This window comes from Babylonia areolata, chromosome 17 (genome assembly GCF_041734735.1).
Source record: "Babylonia areolata isolate BAREFJ2019XMU chromosome 17, ASM4173473v1, whole genome shotgun sequence".
NCBI lineage: Eukaryota > Metazoa > Mollusca > Gastropoda > Neogastropoda > Buccinidae > Babylonia > Babylonia areolata.
In genome coordinates, this window is record NC_134892.1 from 25,195,001 (window position 1) to 25,212,526 (window position 17,526).

The window sequence follows — 17,526 nt, forward strand, 5'->3', positions numbered from 1 at the left end:
GACTCTGGTCTTTATTTATTGTTGTTGATGTTGTTCTCTTCATGGTGACACAGGTCTTTATTTATTGTTGATGTTTGTATCTTCATGGTGACACAGGTCTTTATTTATTGTTGTTGATGTTTGTATCTTCATGGTGACTCTGGTCTTTATTTATTGTTGTTGACGTTTGTATCTTCATGGTGACTCTGGTCTTTATTTATTGTTGTTGATGTTGTTCTCTTCATGGTGACTCTGGTCTTTATTTATTGTTGTTGACGTTTGTCTCTTCATGGTGACACAGGTCTTTATTTATTGTTGTTGATGTTTGTATCTTCATGGTGACTCAGGTCTTTCTTTATTGTTGTTGACGTTTTTCTCTTCATGGTGACTCTGGTCTGTATTTATTGTTGTTGACGTTTGTCTCTTCATGGTGACACAGGTCTTTATTTATTGTTGTTGATGTTTGTATCTTCATGGTGACACAGGTCTTTATTTATTGTTGTTGATGTTTGTATCTTCATGGTGACTCTGGTCTTTATTTATTGTTGTTGACGTTTGTATCTTCATGGTGACGCAGGTCTGTATTTATTGTTGCTGATGTTTGTATCTTCATGGTGACTCAGGTCTTTTTTTTTTTTATTGTTGTTGATGTTTGTATCTTCATGGTGACTCAGGTCTTTCTTTATTGTTGTTGATGTTTGTATCTTCATGGTGACACAGGTCTCTTTTTTTATTGTTGTTGATGTTGTTCTCTTCATGGTGACTCAGGTCTTTATTTATTGTTGTTGATGTTTGTATCTTCATGTTGACTGAGGTCTTTATTTATTGTTGTTGATGTTTGTATCTTCATGTTGACTCAGGTCTTTATTTATTGTGGTTGATGTTTGTATCTTCATGGTGACTCAGGTCTTTATTTATTGTTGTTGATGTTTGTATCTTCATGGTGACTGAGGTCTTTATTTATTGTTGTTGATGTTGTTCTCTTCATGGTGACTCAGGTCTTTATTTATTGTTGTTGATGTTTGTATCTTCATGTTGACTGAGGTCTTTATTTATTGTTGTTGATGTTTGTATCTTCATGGTGACTGAGGTCTGTATTTATTGTTGTTGATGTTTGTATCTTCATGGTGACTGAGGTCTTTATTTATTGTTGTTGATGTTTGTATCTTCATGGTGACACAGGTCTTTATTTATTGTTGTTGATGTTGTTCTCTTCATGGTGACTCAGGTCTTTATTTATTGTTGTTGATGTTTGTATCTTCATGTTGACTGAGGTCTTTATTTATTGTTGTTGATGTTTGTATCTTCATGGTGACTCAGGTCTTTATTTATTGTTGTTGATGTTGTTCTCTTCATGGTGACTCAGGTCTTTATTTATTGTTGTTGATGTTTGTATCTTCATGGTGACACAGGTCTTTATTTATTGTTGTTGATGTTTGTATCTTCATGGTGACTCAGGTCTTTATTTATTGTTGTTGATGTTGTTCTCTTCATGGTGACTCTGGTCTTTATTTATTGTTGTTGACGTTTGTATCTTCATGGTGACTCTGGTCTTTATTTATTATTGTTGATGTTTGTATCTTCATGTTGACTGAGGTCTTTATTTATTGTTGCTGATGTTTGTATCTTCATGGTGACTCAGGTCTTTATTTATTGTTGTTGATGTTTGTATCTTCATGGTGACTGAGGTCTTTATTTATTGTTGTTGATGTTTGTATCTTCATGGTGACTGAGGTCTTTATTTATTGTTGTTGATGTTGTTCTCTTCATGTTGACTGAGGTCTTTATTTATTGTTGTTGATGTTTGTATCTTCATGGTGACTGAGGTCTTTATTTATTGTTGTTGTTGTCTTCTTTCTCCCCGTGGTGTGTTCGTCACGACGTTGTGGGCAGGAGGTCTCATTACTGGCGGGGATAATGGTTGTTACAAGCTTCGGGGTAAATGGCTGGAAAATGACCATGTTTGCTTTGGCGGAATAATCGGTGATTCGTGCAGACATGTTCTTAATTTTCCATGTTGTGTTTCTTTCCGCATCTGTCTGAATCTGCTTGTATGTCCCTGAGTCCGTTTGTCTGTATGTCTGTCTGTCTTTCCGTCTGTCTGATTCTCTCTCTCTCTCTCTCTCTCTCTCTCTCTCTCTCTCTCGCTCGCTCGCTCTCTCTCCCTCTCTCCCCCCTCCCCCCCTCTCTCTCTCTCGCTCTCTTTTTCAATCTAGATATCTGACACACAATGAAATACATATACACACAGAAAGCATATGCGAAATACACACACACACACACACACACACACACACACACACACACACACACACACACACACACACACACACACACACACACACACACACACAGAGAGAGAGAGAGAGAAAGAGAGGCGGGGAGGGACGGAGAGAGAGAGAGGACAAACACCAGCCCCAGACAAACGGGTGTCATGAGGAATAGCCCCACCCTATCACCCCCCACACCCCCACCCACCCCCCACTTTCCTTCCTCTCTGCAGTTCGCTGCCAAACTTGTGTCGAAGATACAGCTTTCAGCAAACATCTCCCATGTCTGATGGATCTGTCTGGCTCTGTGTGTGTGTGTGTGTGTGTGCGCGCCCGCGCGCGCGCGTTTGTTTGTCTGGTTTTATATGCATGAAGATCAAGAAGGAATAGAAATAGAGAAACAATTAGTGAAAATGAACAGAAGCAAAGATGCTTTGTCTGCAGAAGAAGAAGAAAAAGAAGGTTGGGAGTATTACAAGGCAAACATGTGGGTTTTTTTAGACTTAAAAATGAAGGAAGAATGAAAGAGAAAGGGGAAAGGAAAGGATGAATTAGAAACGGAATGTAAGGACAAGAAAATAAAGAAAAAAAAAGGAAAGAGAAAGAGAGAAGGAAGGAAGGGAAGAAAGGAAATGGGGAGTAAAGAAAGCATAAAGGGAGGAAGGAAGGAGGAGAGAAAGGAGAAATAAAAAGCGAAGAGGGAAAGCAGAAGGAAGAAAAGTGAGCACCAAAGAATGGAAACGGAAACAGTGAACCATCCTGTCTGATGAAATATGAATGACTTTGTCAGCCTCTGATGGCTGTCTCTGCTGGTCTGTCCGACTGTCTGTCTGCCTGCCTGTTTGTCTGTCTGAATGTCTCCCTGCCTGTCTGTCTGCCTGTTTCTCTCTCTCTCTCTCTCTCTCTCTCTCTCTCTCTCTTATCCCTTCTTTCTCTCTCACCCTCCCCCCCTCTCTCTCGCTCCTTCCCCCCATCTCTCTGTCTGTCCCCTCTCTCTCTCTCTTTAACCCGTATCATCTCCCCTGTCCCCTGAAAAAGGCTTTTTAGCATCGCTCAGACACGACACAGCACTTTGTGCGGGCAGTGGTTGTGGCAAATTGGCCTCTTCACTCCCCTACCCTTAGAGTCAGGGATAGGGGGAAGGGGGGAGGGGGATGATTAGCTTGTTTGTCTCGCCAAACCAAGCGAAACATGTGCGGAAGTCTGAGATAGAGAGAGAGAGAGAGGGAGGGGGGTTCGGGGTGGGGGTGGGGGGGGGACACGACACTGCTTCTATAGTAATTGTCAGATCTGTGTAATTAGCCAGGGAAGGGGTGGGGTATCACACACACACACACACACACACACACACACACACTCACACGCGCACACACACACTCGCACACACACACTCACACGCGCACCGCACACACAACCACACACGCGCGCGCGCGCGCACACACACACACACACACACACTCATCTCACACAGACTGAAGCAGGTTCATACACACACACGCACACACACACACATTCACTCACTCACTCACCCACTCACACGCACGCACGCACGCACACACACACACACACAGACCGTCCTTTGTGGTGCACGTGGCGGTAAACAAACTGTCCCCTGACGCGGGCACATTGTCTCCCTTGGTGGCACCCTCACGTTTCCCATCATGCACCTTCCTCTCCCTCCACCCTCCTCCTGCCATTCCCAGCTGTGACTGGTGGGTGGGGAGGGGGGGGGGCGAGAGAAGAGGGGGCAGGAGGGGTGGGGCTGATATCCGGAAGAGGATCTTTGGATCTGTCCGGGGTGGGGAGTTTTAGGGGAGGGGGAGGGGGTCCAGACGAGACACCCTGACACCCTGCAGTGCTTGTCAGAGGTCGTGGGATATATATATATATATATATAATTATTTATTTATTTATTTATCGATTTATTCATTTTACCACAACCAACAGCATGAATTCTGGTGTTCTCTCTCTCTCTCTCTCTCTCTCTCTCTGTGTCTGTCTGTCTGTCTTGTCTGTCTGTCTACCCTCTCTATCCATATGCATATGTGTCTGTCTCTCTGTCTGTCTCTCTCTTTCACGCACACACACACACTCTCTCTCTCTCTCTCTCTCTCTCTCTCTCTCCAGTCTGATCTCACAAAGGAAATGATAATCGATGCCACAGAAAAGGAAAACCAGCAACAACACGAACAACATCGGCAGCACTGATGCAGAAAGAATAACAAAATAAAATGATAAACAAGCCCTAACAGCCTCCTTGGTTGGGGCAAACTGGTGTGCGTTTCTCCTTCATCGTCTGAACAAACAACAAAGCCACACGATCACAACTAGAGTGCTTCTTTCCTTCTTACACAAGAAGAAAGGGAAGGAACATTAAGTATGCAAATGGTATGTGAATTTACATACTTATTGAAATTTACAAATAAAGTAGAAATGAGATGGAGACATGCCCCGCGGGGAATGTAAGATGTGTATGTAACACGGTACACTCCGTGCCACTGGATGCAAGACAACAATTCTGTCGGACAATGACACAGTCAGTCAGCCATTTGATTAATAGTTTTATTAATCAGTTAGTCAACCAACCAATCAACCCTTCAGCAAGTCGAACAGTATGTGTATCAACCCACTGACTGTTGCTCTGTGTGTGTGTGTGTGTGTGTGTGTGTGTGTGTGTGTGTGTGTGCGCGCGCGCGCGCGTACTCAGAACTCAGAACTCACTCAGAGAGAGATAGAGATAAGACCGATCCTTCCCAGTTTTGGATGCCAGTTGCTTAATGGCAGCAGAAAACTCTGGAGTTTTTAGTATTGTGTTGTCAGTGCCATCTGGCCAATAATGTGAAGATGGAGAATCAGTCACGACAAGGGGGCGTTTCGTCATCTCAAGTGGGAACACACACTACATAATTGTGTGTGTGTGTGTGTGTGTGTGTGCAGGGTGCGGGGTGGAGTGCACGAGGATGGGGTCAACGAGCAGCAAGGTGGCCAGTGTGGGAGGGCAGCAGGTGTTGGACTGTTCCCTGCCGCTCTCTGTGGCTCAGATCATGCTGTACTGGAGGAGGGACAACATCAAGGAACCCATTCTCGTCAGATACGGCGAGTACCCCATCCAGGTCAGGACTTGTCTCTTCGTCCTCTGGCTCTGTGTCTGTCTGTGTCAGCCCTCTGTCTGTTCGTCATGTGGCTCTGTGTCTGTCTGTGTCAGCCCTCTGTTCGTCATGTGGCTCTGTGTCTGTCTGTGTCAGCCCTCTGTTCGTCATGTGGCTCTGTGTCTGTCTGTGTCAGCCCTCTGTTCGTCATGTGGCTCTGTGTCTGTCTGTGTCAGCCCTCTGTTCGTCATGTGGCTCTGTGCCTGTCTGTGTCAGCCCTCTGTCTCTTCGTCATGTGGCTCTGTGCCTGTCTGTGTCAGCCCTCTGTCTCTTCGTCCTCTGGCTCTGTGTCTGTCTGTGTCAGCCCTCTGTCTCTTCGTCATGTGGCTCTGTGTCTGTCTGTGTCAGCCCTCTGTTCGTCATGTGGCTCTGTGTCTGTCTGTGTCAGCCCTCTGTTCGTCATGAGGCTCTGTGTCTGTCTGTGTCAGCCATCTGTTCATCATGTGGCTCTGTGTCTGTCTGTGTCAGCCATCTGTCCGTTCGTCATGTGGCTCTGTGTCTGTCTGTCAGCCCTCTGTTCGTCATGTGGCTCTGTGTCTGTCTGTGTCAGCCATCTGTTCATCATGTGGCTCTGTGTCTGTCTGTGTCAGCCATCTGTCCGTTCGTCATGTGGCTCTGTGTCTGTCTGTCAGCCCTCTGTTCGTCATGTGGCTCTGTGTCTGTCTGTGTCAGCCCTCTGTCTCTTCGTCATGTGGCTCTGTGTCTGTCTGTATCAGCCCTCTGTCTCTTCGTCATGTGGCTCTGTGCCTGTCTGTATCAGCCCTCTGTCTCCTCGTCATGTGGCTCTGTGCCTGTCTGTATCAGCCCTCTGCCTCTGTGTCATGTGGCTCTGTGTCTGTCTGTGTCAGCCCTCTGTTCGTCATGTGGCTCTGTGTCTGTCTGTGTCAGCCCTCTGTTCGTCATGTGGCTCTGTGTCTGTCTGTGTCAGCCCTCTGTCTCTTCGTCATGTGGCTCTGTGTCTGTCTGTGTCAGCCCTCTGTCTCCTCGTCATGTGGCTCTGTGTCTGTCTGTGTCAGCCCTCTGTTCGTCATGTGGCTCTGTGCCTGTCTGTGTCAGCCCTCTGTTCATCATGTGGCTCTGTGTCTGTCTGTGTCAGCCCTCTGTTCGTCATGTGGCTCGCTCTGTGCCTGTCTGTGTCAGCCCTCTGTCTTTCGTCATGTGGCTCTGTGTCAGCCCTCTGTTCGACATGTGGCTCTGTGCCTGTCTGTGTCAGCCCTCTGTCTCTTCGTCATGTGGCTCTGTGCCTGTCTGTGTCAGCCCTCTGTTCGTCATGTGGCTCTGTGTCTGTCTGTGTCAGCCCTCTGTCTCTTCGTCATGTGGCTCTGTGTCTGTCTGTGTCAGCCCTCTGTCTCTTCGTCATGTGGCTCTGTGTCTGTCTGTGTCAGCCCTCTGTCTCTGTGTCATGTGGCTCTGTGTCTGTCTGTGTCAGCCCTCTGTTCGTCATGTGGCTCTGTGCCTGTCTGTGTCAGCCCTCTGTTCTTCATGTGGCTCTGTGTCTGTCTGTGTCAGCCCTCTGTTCGTCATGTGGCTCTGTGTCTGTCTGTGTCAGCCCTCTGTTCGTCATGTGGCTCTGTGTCTGTCTGTGTCAGCCCTCTGTCTCCTCGTCATGTGGCTCTGTGTCTGTCTGTGTCAGCCCTCTGTTCGTCATGTGGCTCTGTGTCTGTCTGTGTCAGCCCTCTGTTCGTCATGTGGCTCTGTGCCTGTCTGTGTCAGCCCTCTGTCTTTCGTCATGTGGCTCTGTGCCTGTCTGTGTCAGCCCTCTGTTCGTCATGTGGCTCTGTGTCTGTCTGTGTCAGCCCTCTTTCTCTGTGTCATGTGGCTCTGTGTCTGTCTGTGTCAGCCCTCTGTTCTTCATGTGGCTCTGTGTCTGTCTGTGTCAGCCCTCTGTCTCTTCGTCATGTGGCTCTGTGCCTGTCTGTGTCAGCCCTCTGTCTCTTCGTCATGTGGCTCTGTGTCTGTATCAGCCCTCTGTCTCCTCGTCATGTGGCTCTGTGTCAGCCCTCTGTTCGTCATGTGGCTCTGTGCCTGTCTGTGTCAGCCCTCTGTTCGTCATGTGGCTCTGTGCCTGTCTGTGTCAGCCCTCTGTTCGTCATGTGGCTCTGTGTCTGTCTGTGTCAGCCCTCTGTCTCTGTGTCATGTAGCTCTGTGCCTGTCTGTGTCAGCCCTCTGTGTCATGTGGCTCTGTGTCTGTCTGTGTCAGCCCTCTGTTCGTCATGTGGCTCTGTGTCTGTCTGTATCAGCCCTCTGTGTCATGTGGCTCTGTGTCTGTCTGTATCAGCCCTCTGTGTCATGTGGCTCTGTGTCTGTCTGTGTCAGCCCTCTGTCTTTCGTCATGTGGCTCTGTGTCTGTCTGTGTCAGCCCTCTGTTCGTCATGTGGCTCTGTGTCTGTCTGTGTCAGCCCTCTGTCTGTTCGTCATGTGGCTCTGTGTCAGCCCTCTGTTCGTCATGTGGCTCTGTGTCTGTCTGTGTCAGCCCTCTGTCTTTCGTCATGTGGCTCTGTGTCAGCCCTCTGTTCGTCATGTGGCTCTGTGTCTGTCTGTGTCAGCCCTCTGTCTGTCTGTCATGTGGCTCTGTGTCTGTCTGTGTCAGCCCTCTGTCTCCTCGTCATGTGGCTCTGTGTCTGTCTGTGTCAGCCCTCTGTTCGTCATGTGGCTCTGTGTCTGTCTGTGTCAGCCCTCTGTCTGTTTGTCATGTGGCTCTGTGTCTGTCTGTGTCAGCCCTCTGTTCGTCATGTGGCTCTGTGTCTGTCTGTGTCAGCCCTCTGTCTCTTCGTCATGTGGCTCTGTGTCTGTCTGTGTCAGCCCTCTGTCTGTTCGTTTGGTGGCTGTGTGTCCAATTCCATCTGTTTCTCTCTCTGCCTGTCCTTTTTGGGGTGGGGGGTGCAAGGTATCGTGTGCAGCATGCAGTTAGCACACTTAAAGCAGCATGCACTTAGCACACTTAAAGCAGCATGCACCTAGCACACTTAAAGCAGTACGCAGTTAGCACACTTAAAGCAGCATGCAGCATGCAGTTAGCACACTTAAAGCAGTACGCAGTTAGCACACTTAAAGCAGTATGCAGTTAGCACACTTAAAGCAGCATGCAGTTAGCACACTTAAAGCAGCATGCAGCATGCAGTTAGCACACTTAAAGCAGCATGCAGCATGCAGTTAGCACACTTAAAGCAGCATGCAGTTAGCACACTTAAAGCAGCATGCAGCATGCAGTTAGCACACTTAAAGCAGCATGCAGTTAGCACACTTAAAGCAGCATGCACTTAGCACACTGAAAGCAGCATGCACTTAGCACACTGAAAGCAGCATGCACGTAGCACACTGAAAGCAGCATGCACTTAGCACACTGAAAGCAGCATGCACGTAGCACACTGAAAGCAGCATGCACTTAGCACACTGAAAGCAGCATGCAGTTAGCACACTTAAAGCAGCATGCACTTAGCACACTGAAAGCAGCATGCACGTAGCACACTGAAAGCAGCATGCACGTAGCACACTGAAAGCAGCATGCACGTAGCACACTGAAAGGAAACGGACACAACAGACGACTGTCCCTGGTGAAATTCTATAGAGAAATCCATCTTTATATTGAAGAAAATATACAAACATATCAGAAAAAAGGTGTGCGGTGCACTGTTGCGACGCTAAAAAAAGAACAACCCAATGTTCGCACAGACAAATATGTTGTGACAAGAATTAATAGAATGGAAACCTAACCCAACATAGTGGAACATGAGACAAAGCAATTCAATGCAATAGGAAAAGAAACTCCTGTAAAATAATGACGTGTTTTCTGGCTGTATCTTTTGACGCTGTGACGAAATGAACTGGAAAAGGTTGCCATAAAAGCGAACCATAACATCCAGTAGCTTCGTTTAAGAAAAAGGGGCTGGAGCTACATGGTGTGTGTGAAGCAATTCATCTGCCTGGGCCTTCACCGCGAATGAGGCACATTGTGGATACTTGTTTTAACGGGGGATATGAAGCCAGTTTCTAAACCTTATCGTTCTGTTTTTGTTGTGGTGCAGAGACTCTGTGCATGGGTGTAGCACTGGCATTCTAAGGTTGTGGAATATGGAGATCAGAGGAAAGAGGGAGATGTGTGTGTGTGTGTGTGTGTGTGTGTGTGTGTCCCTGCTTTTCCCGTCTCCCCGTCCTGTTTCCGTGCAGATCAGTTCCATGGAGGATCAGTTTCTCGTCAGGCCACTGGGGCGTGTTACTGGGGTATACAGGTGTGGTTTTTCCTAACTGATGTCGACAGATCTTCATGGTTGGTGTACTTGATCACTAGTGGTGTGGTCAGTGTGTCCATGGTTTTGTATCTTGCGGTGCACTCAAAAACATACAACTTGATTTCTTCAACAAAATGCATGCATTGTGTAAATGGAAATAAAAAGAACGAGAAAAATGGTTCAAATGGAAATCGGGGTGGTGGTTTTTTTCGCTGCCAGGGACGGACGTGTCTGTTTGAGATGTGATGATGTGATGATGATGCAGAGCAGTGAAGGAACGCCGGCCTCTCTCCTCGGGGCATGCTGCGACCAGACGATACTAATTGTGTCTCTCCCCCTTCACCCTCCCTCCTGCATACTGTCGCCCCCCCCCCCCCCCCCCTTCTTCCTCCCCCACCCTCCCTCCGCCTCTCCTGATCCACTTCCGGGTCTGAAAGAGCGTCGCGGTAATCTCACTAATTTCATCTCCCGCTTAATCGGCCTAATTTCATTCCCCGAAAACAGCCCCGCTCCCCTCAGCCTTAATCTGAATTCGTCTAACCACGTGTGGAAAGCTGATTGGCTAGATTGAAGGCTGCCTTGTCCTGATTGGCCGAGAGACAGCCTGCGGGCTGCTGACTGGCTGGAGAGGAATGAGGGGGTGGGGGTGGGGGGTGCTAGACTTGGTGCCAGGAAGGCTGGGCGTGCGGAACTGATGAGGTCTGTGTGAGGACCGCGTGGTAATGTGGCCCCGGCGCTGAACTGACGGCCATGCCTGGCCAAATGTGATTGGATGACAGCCAGGGGCGTCATCTGCCTCACCCCCTCCATCTGGTCAGTGTGTGTGTGTGTGTGTGTGAGGGGGAGGGGTGTCCGTGACCGGTCGTGTCTTTGATGATGACAGCTGTGGTAATTATGACGTGTGTCACAAGATGAAGCGACCCCGCTAATGTGGGAACGAAAGGGTTAAACGGAGATTCCAATGGTCTAGTCTCGGGGAAAACAGCCAGTCAGTGGTGTGAGAACAAAGGGGTTAAACGGGATTACTTGGGACAAAGCCAACAGACAAAGCCAGTCACCCACCTGAGAATTGATAGGGTTAAAAGACACTGATTTGGCACAGTAGACAGTGGTGTTTAAAAAAGGGAAAGGGGGAGGGGGGTAAATCGAGATTATCACAGGTCTGATGTAGACAGTCAGTGAGGTGAGAGTAAAAGGGTTAAACAGGAGTGTCATTGGCTCTGAATAGCTCTGACCCACACAGGGGAGGTGACCTGACCCACACAGGGGAGGTGACCCACACAGGGGAGGTGACCTGACCCACACAGGGGAGGTGACCCACACAGGGGAGGTGACCTGACCCCCACAGGGGAGGTGACCTGACCCCCACAGGGGAGGTGACCCACACAGGGGAGGTGACCTGACCCCCACAGGGGAGGTGACCTGACCCCCACAGGGGAGGTGACCCACACAGGGGAGGTGACCTGACCCACACAGGGGAGGTGACCTGACCCACACAGGGGAGGTGACCCACACAGGGGAGGTGATCCACACAGGGGAGGTGACCCACACAGGGGAGGTGGAGGTATGCATGTAGGGGGCGCTGTGACAGCGCATACACACAGGGAAACATACACACACAGGGAAACATACACACACAGGGAAACACACACACACAGGGAAACATACACACACAGGGAAACACATACACACACAGGGAAACACATACACACACAGGGAAACACATACACACACAGGGAAACACATACACACACAGGGAAACACATACACACACAGGGAAACACACACAGGGAAACACATACACACACAGGGAAACACACACAGGGAAACACATACACACACAGGGAAACACATACACACACAGGGAAACACACACAGGGAAACACATACACACACAGGGACACACAGGGACACACACACAGGGAAACACATACACACACAGGGAAACACACACAGGGAAACACATACACACACAGGGAAACACACACAGGGAAACACATACACACACAGGGAAACACATACACACACAGGGAAACACATACACACACAGGGAAACACATACACACACAGGGAAACATACACACACAGGGAAACACACACAGGGAAACACATACACACACAGGGAAACATACACACACAGGGAAACACATACACACACACAGGGAAACACATACAGGGAAACACACACACACACAGGGAAACATACACACACAGGGAAACACATACACACACAGGGAAACATACACACACAGGGAAACATACACACACAGGGAAACACACACAGGGAAACACATACACACAGGGAAACATACACACACAGGGAAACACACACAGGGAAACACATACACACACAGGGAAACATACACACACAGGGAAACACATACACACACAGGGAAACATACACACACAGGGAAACACATACACACACACAGGGAAACACATACACACACAGGGAAACACATACACACACAGGGAAACACACACACACAGGGAAACACATACACACACAGGGAAACGCATACACACACAGGGAAACACATACACACACAGGGAAACGCATACACACAGCCGTGTTGTAATCATTTCTGGAGACAATACCAGTGCAGGTAATTCACCTTCCTCATGTGCACACCCCGCGGCCTTTCGGTCTGAAAACAATGTTTCAGGATTCTTCCCCTGCGTCCTCCCCTCCCCATCCCTCTCTCTCTCTCTCTCTCTCTCTCTCTCTCTCTTATCTATGTTCGTCTAAGTTGGAGTCTGTTTATCACCCGAGAGAAATCAAAATGAACATCGCTCTGTGTAATATTTCTTCGGTACAAACTCCACTCGGAAACAAAAGAAAGTAGGACATTATTTTCAAAAGACTTATTCCCAGCTGACTCCTCGCACAGCACAATGCCCATAACAGCGCAGCACAATGCCCATAACAGCACAGCACAATGCCCATAACAGCGCAGCACAATGCCCATAACAGCGCAGCACAATGCCCATAACAGCACAGCACAATGCCCATAACAGCGCAGCACAATGCCCATAACAGCGCAGCACAATGCCCATAACAGCGCAGCACAATGCCCATAACAGCGCAGCACAATGCCCATAACAGCGCAGCACCACAAACACAACCACAGCGGATGTAGCAATATAAATCAGCACAATGCCCATAACAGCGCAGCACAATGCCCATAACAGCGCAGCACAATGCCCATAACAGCGCAGCACAATGCCCATAACAGCGCAGCACAATGCCCATAACAGCACAGCACAATGCCCATAACAGCGCAGCACAATGCCCATAACAGCGCAGCACCACAAACACAACCACAGCGGATGTAGCAATATAAATCCAGTTAAAATAAATCGCAAGTGCCGGTCAGTGTTTTGAGACAGACATTTTCTCACAAAATGCATTGAAACTAGAAGTGCGTGAGAGAGAAACGAAAGGAACCGAAAGGAAGTTTATTTCAAGAGGCTAGTGGGATGAGGCTAGTGGGATGAAGCTAGTGGGATAAGCATAACTACCTTTTTTTTCAGCCAGCCCTCTAGGCAGCGAAACAAAACAAAACAAAATCTGATAATAAAGTCGTCCACAGGTTATATTCTGTATGCAGGCAGATGAGAGTGGGTGAGAGAGAGACAGAGAGAGAGAGAGAGAGAGAGAGAGAGAGATGGATTGATAACACCTGTTTATCCGTTCAAGCATGACCTGTGTGTGATACCCCTCCACAATGCGCCGTGCCGACAGTTCTGCAGGGACTTGGGATCAAAGACCGTTGCAGGCACACCGAAACCATCAGATTTCACCTTTTTACCCAAACCATCAGATTTCACCTTTTTACCCAAACCATCAGATGTCACCATTTTACCGGAACCATCAGATTACAACATTTTTTTTCTCTCTCCCCACACGTGCAATCAGTTCGGCTGTAAATGGAGAAATACAAAAGTGCAGTTTTCAAAGAAGATATTATCTGCATTCGCCTTTTCCTCTGAAATACAATAGTGCAGCTAATCATTATTTATATCATTATTTATGACTATGTTTCCGTGATATGATTTCCTGCACCACAGCCAGAACTGATGTGAGTGACGTTCAAATGAAGGACAGGCGAGTGGAGGGGGGTGGGGGTGGGGGGTTGAATGTAATTGTATTGCAGTGAACATGTTCGTTTGCTAGGTAATGACGATGACAACGACGACGACGATGATGGTGATGTTGTGGCTGTTGGTGGTGGTAGTGATGATGATTTCTAGCTTCTGGCAAAAAAAAAAAAAAAAAAATCGCCATGGTCTCTTCATTCTCTCTCCCCCTCCCCCTTCCCCAGTCTGTTAATTCCCTTTGCTCCACATCCACACGAGTTAACTCCCTTAGCTTCACATCCACACGAGTCAACTCTGTCAGCTTCACATCCACACGAGTTAACTCTGTCAGCTTCACATCCACACGAGTCAACTCCCTTAGCTTCACATCCACACGAGTCAACTCTGTCAGCTTCACATCCACACGAGGTAACTCCCTTAGCTTCACATCCACACGAGTTAACTCCCTTAGCTTCACATCCACAAGAGTTAACTCCCTCAGCTTCACATCCACACGAGTTAACTCCCTTAGCTTCACATCCACACGAGTCAACTCTGTCAGCTTCACATCCACACGAGGTAACTCTGTCAGCTTCACATCCACACGAGAGTCAACTCTGTCAGCTTCACATCCACACGAGGTAACTCCCTTAGCTTCACATCCACACGAGTTAACTCCCTTAGCTTCACATCCACACGAGTCAACTCTGTCAGCTTCACATCCACACGAGTCAACTCTGTCAGCTTCACATCCACACGAGTCAACTCTGTCAGCTTCACATCCACACGAGTCAACTCTGTCAGCTTCACATCCACACGAGTCAACTCTGTCAGCTTCACATCCACACGAGGTAACTCCCTTAGCTTCACATCCACACGAGTCAACTCTGTCAGCTTCACATCCACACGAGTTAACTCCCTTAGCTTCACATCCACACGAGTCAACTCTGTCAGCTTCACATCCACACGAGTTAACTCCCTTAGCTTCACATCCACACGAGTCAACTCTGTCAGCTTCACATCCACACGAGTTAACTCTGTCAGCTTCACATCCACACGAGTTAACTCCCTTAGCTTCACATCCACACGAGTTAACTCCCTTTGCTTCACATCCACACGAGTTAACTCTGTTAGCTTCACATCCACACGAGTTAACTGTCAGCTTCACATCCACACGAGTCAACTCTGTTAGCTTCACATCCACACGAGTCAACTGTCAGCTTCACATCCACACGAGGTAACTCCCTTAGCTTCACATCCACACGAGTCAACTCTGTCAGCTTCACATCCACACGAGTTAACTCCCTTAGCTTCACATCCACACGAGTCAACTCTGTCAGCTTCACATCCACACGAGTTAACTCTGTCAGCTTCACATCCACACGAGTTAACTCCCTTAGCTTCACATCCACACGAGTTAACTCCCTTTGCTTCACATCCACACGAGTTAACTCTGTTAGCTTCACATCCACACGAGTTAACTGTCAGCTTCACATCCACACGAGTCAACTCTGTCAGTTTCACATCCACACGAGGTAACTCCCTTAGCTTCACATCCACACGAGTCCAACTGTCAGCTTCACATCCACACGAGTTAACTCCCTAGCTTCACATCCACACGAGTTAACTCCCTTAGCTTCACATCCACACGAGTTAACTCCCTTAGCTTCACATCCACACGTGTTGGCAACAATGACAGAAACAGTATGCAGAAATAAACTGACGTTGCTTCAAATATGGTCAGTGCCAATGCCACGATTGAAAACAACAGATACAGCAGGAGTAGTAACACTGTACAGCAGTGTCAACACTATTGATCAGTACACAAACAGTAGTAGTAACACTGTACAGCAGTGTCAACACTATTGATCAGTACACAAACAGTAGTAGTAACACTGTACAGAAGTGTCAACACTATTGATCAGAACAAACAGTAGTAGTAACACTGTACAGCAGTGTCAACACTATTGATCAGTACACAAACAGTAGTAGTAACACTGTAGAATAGTGTCAACACTATTGATCAGTACACAAACAGTAGTAGTAACACTGTACAGCAGTGTCAACACTATTGATCAGTACACAAACAGTAGTAGTAACACTGTACAGCAGTGTCAACACTATTGATCAGTACACAAACAGTAGTAGTAACACTGTACAGCAGTGTCAACACTATTGATCAGTACACAAACAGTAGTAGTAACACTGTACAGCAGTGTCAACACTATTGATCAGTACACAAACAGTAGTAGTAACACTGTACAGCAGTGTCAACACTATTGATCAGTACACAAACAGTAGTAGTAACACTGTACAGCAGTGTCAACACTATTGATCAGTACACAAACAGTAGTAGTAACACTGTACAGCAGTGTCAACACTATTGATCAGAACACAAACAGTAGTAGTAACACTGTAGAATAGTGTCAACACTATTGATCAATACACAAACAGTAGTAGTAACACTGTACAGCAGTGTCAACACTATTGATCAGAACACAAACAGTAGTAGTAACACTGTACAGCAGTGTCAACACTATTGATCAGTACACAAACAGTAGTAGTAACACTGTACAGCAGTGTCAACACTATTGATCAGTACACAAACAGTAGTAGTAACACTGTACATAGTGTCAACACTATTGATCAGTACACAAACAGTAGTAGTAACACTGTACAGCAGTGTCAACACTATTGATCAGTACACAAACAGTAGTAGTAACACTGTACAGCAGTGTCAACACTATTGATCAGTACACAAACAGTAGTAGTAACACTGTACAGCAGTGTCAACACTATTGATCAGTACACAAACAGTAGTAGTAACACTGTACAGCAGTGTCAACACTATTGATCAGTACACAAACAGTAGTAGTAACACTGTACAGCAGTGTCAACACTATTGATCAGAACACAAACAGTAGTAGTAACACTGTACAGCAGTGTCAACACTATTGATCAGAACACAAACAGTAGTAGTAACACTGTACAGCAGTGTCAACACTATTGATCAGTACACAAACAGTAGTAGTAACACTGTACAGCAGTGTCAACACTATTGATCAGAACAAACAGTAGTAGTAACACTGTACAGCAGTGTCAACACTATTGATCAGAACACAAACAGTAGTAGTAACACTGTACAGCAGTGTCAACACTATTGATCAGTACACAAACAGTAGTAGTAACACTGTACAGCAGTGTCAACACTATTGATCAGTACACAAACAGTAGTAGTAACACTGTACAGCAGTGTCAACACTATTGATCAGTACACAAACAGTAGTAGTAACACTGTACAGCAGTGTCAACACTATTGATCAGTACACAAACAGTAGTAGTAACACTGTACAGCAGTGTCAACACTATTGATCAGTACACAAACAGTAGTAGTAACACTGTACAGCAATGTCACAACACTATTGATCAGAACACAAACAGTAGTAGTAACACTGTACAGCAGTGTCAACACTATTGATCAGTACACAAACAGTAGTAGTAACACTGTACAGCAGTGTCAACACTATTGATCAGTACACAAACAGTAGTAGTAACACTGTACAGAGTGTCAACACTATTGATCAGTACACAAACAGTAGTAGTAACACTGTACAGCAGTGTCAACACTATTGATCAGACACAAACAGTAGTAGTAACACTGTACAGCAGTGTCAACACTATTGATCAGAACAAACAGTAGTAGTAACACTGTACAGCAGTGTCAACACTATTGATCAGAACACAAACAGTAGTAGTAACACTGTACAGCAGTGTCAACACTATTGATCAGAACACAAACAGTAGTAGTAACACTGTACA

At 46.9% G+C, this 17,526-nt stretch overlaps 1 protein-coding gene across 2 annotated transcripts in view; it reads left to right on the forward strand.

Annotated features, from left to right (window-relative positions):
* LOC143291778 (protein turtle homolog A-like) overlaps positions 1-17,526 on the forward strand; it is an 841,736-nt gene that overhangs the window by 535,919 nt on the left and 288,291 nt on the right. For both annotated transcript variants that reach the window (XM_076601928.1, XM_076601929.1), the window contains exon 2: positions 5,187-5,362. In XM_076601928.1, coding sequence (XP_076458043.1) covers positions 5,187-5,362 — 176 coding nt within the window. The remainder of the gene's footprint in view (positions 1-5,186; positions 5,363-17,526) is intronic.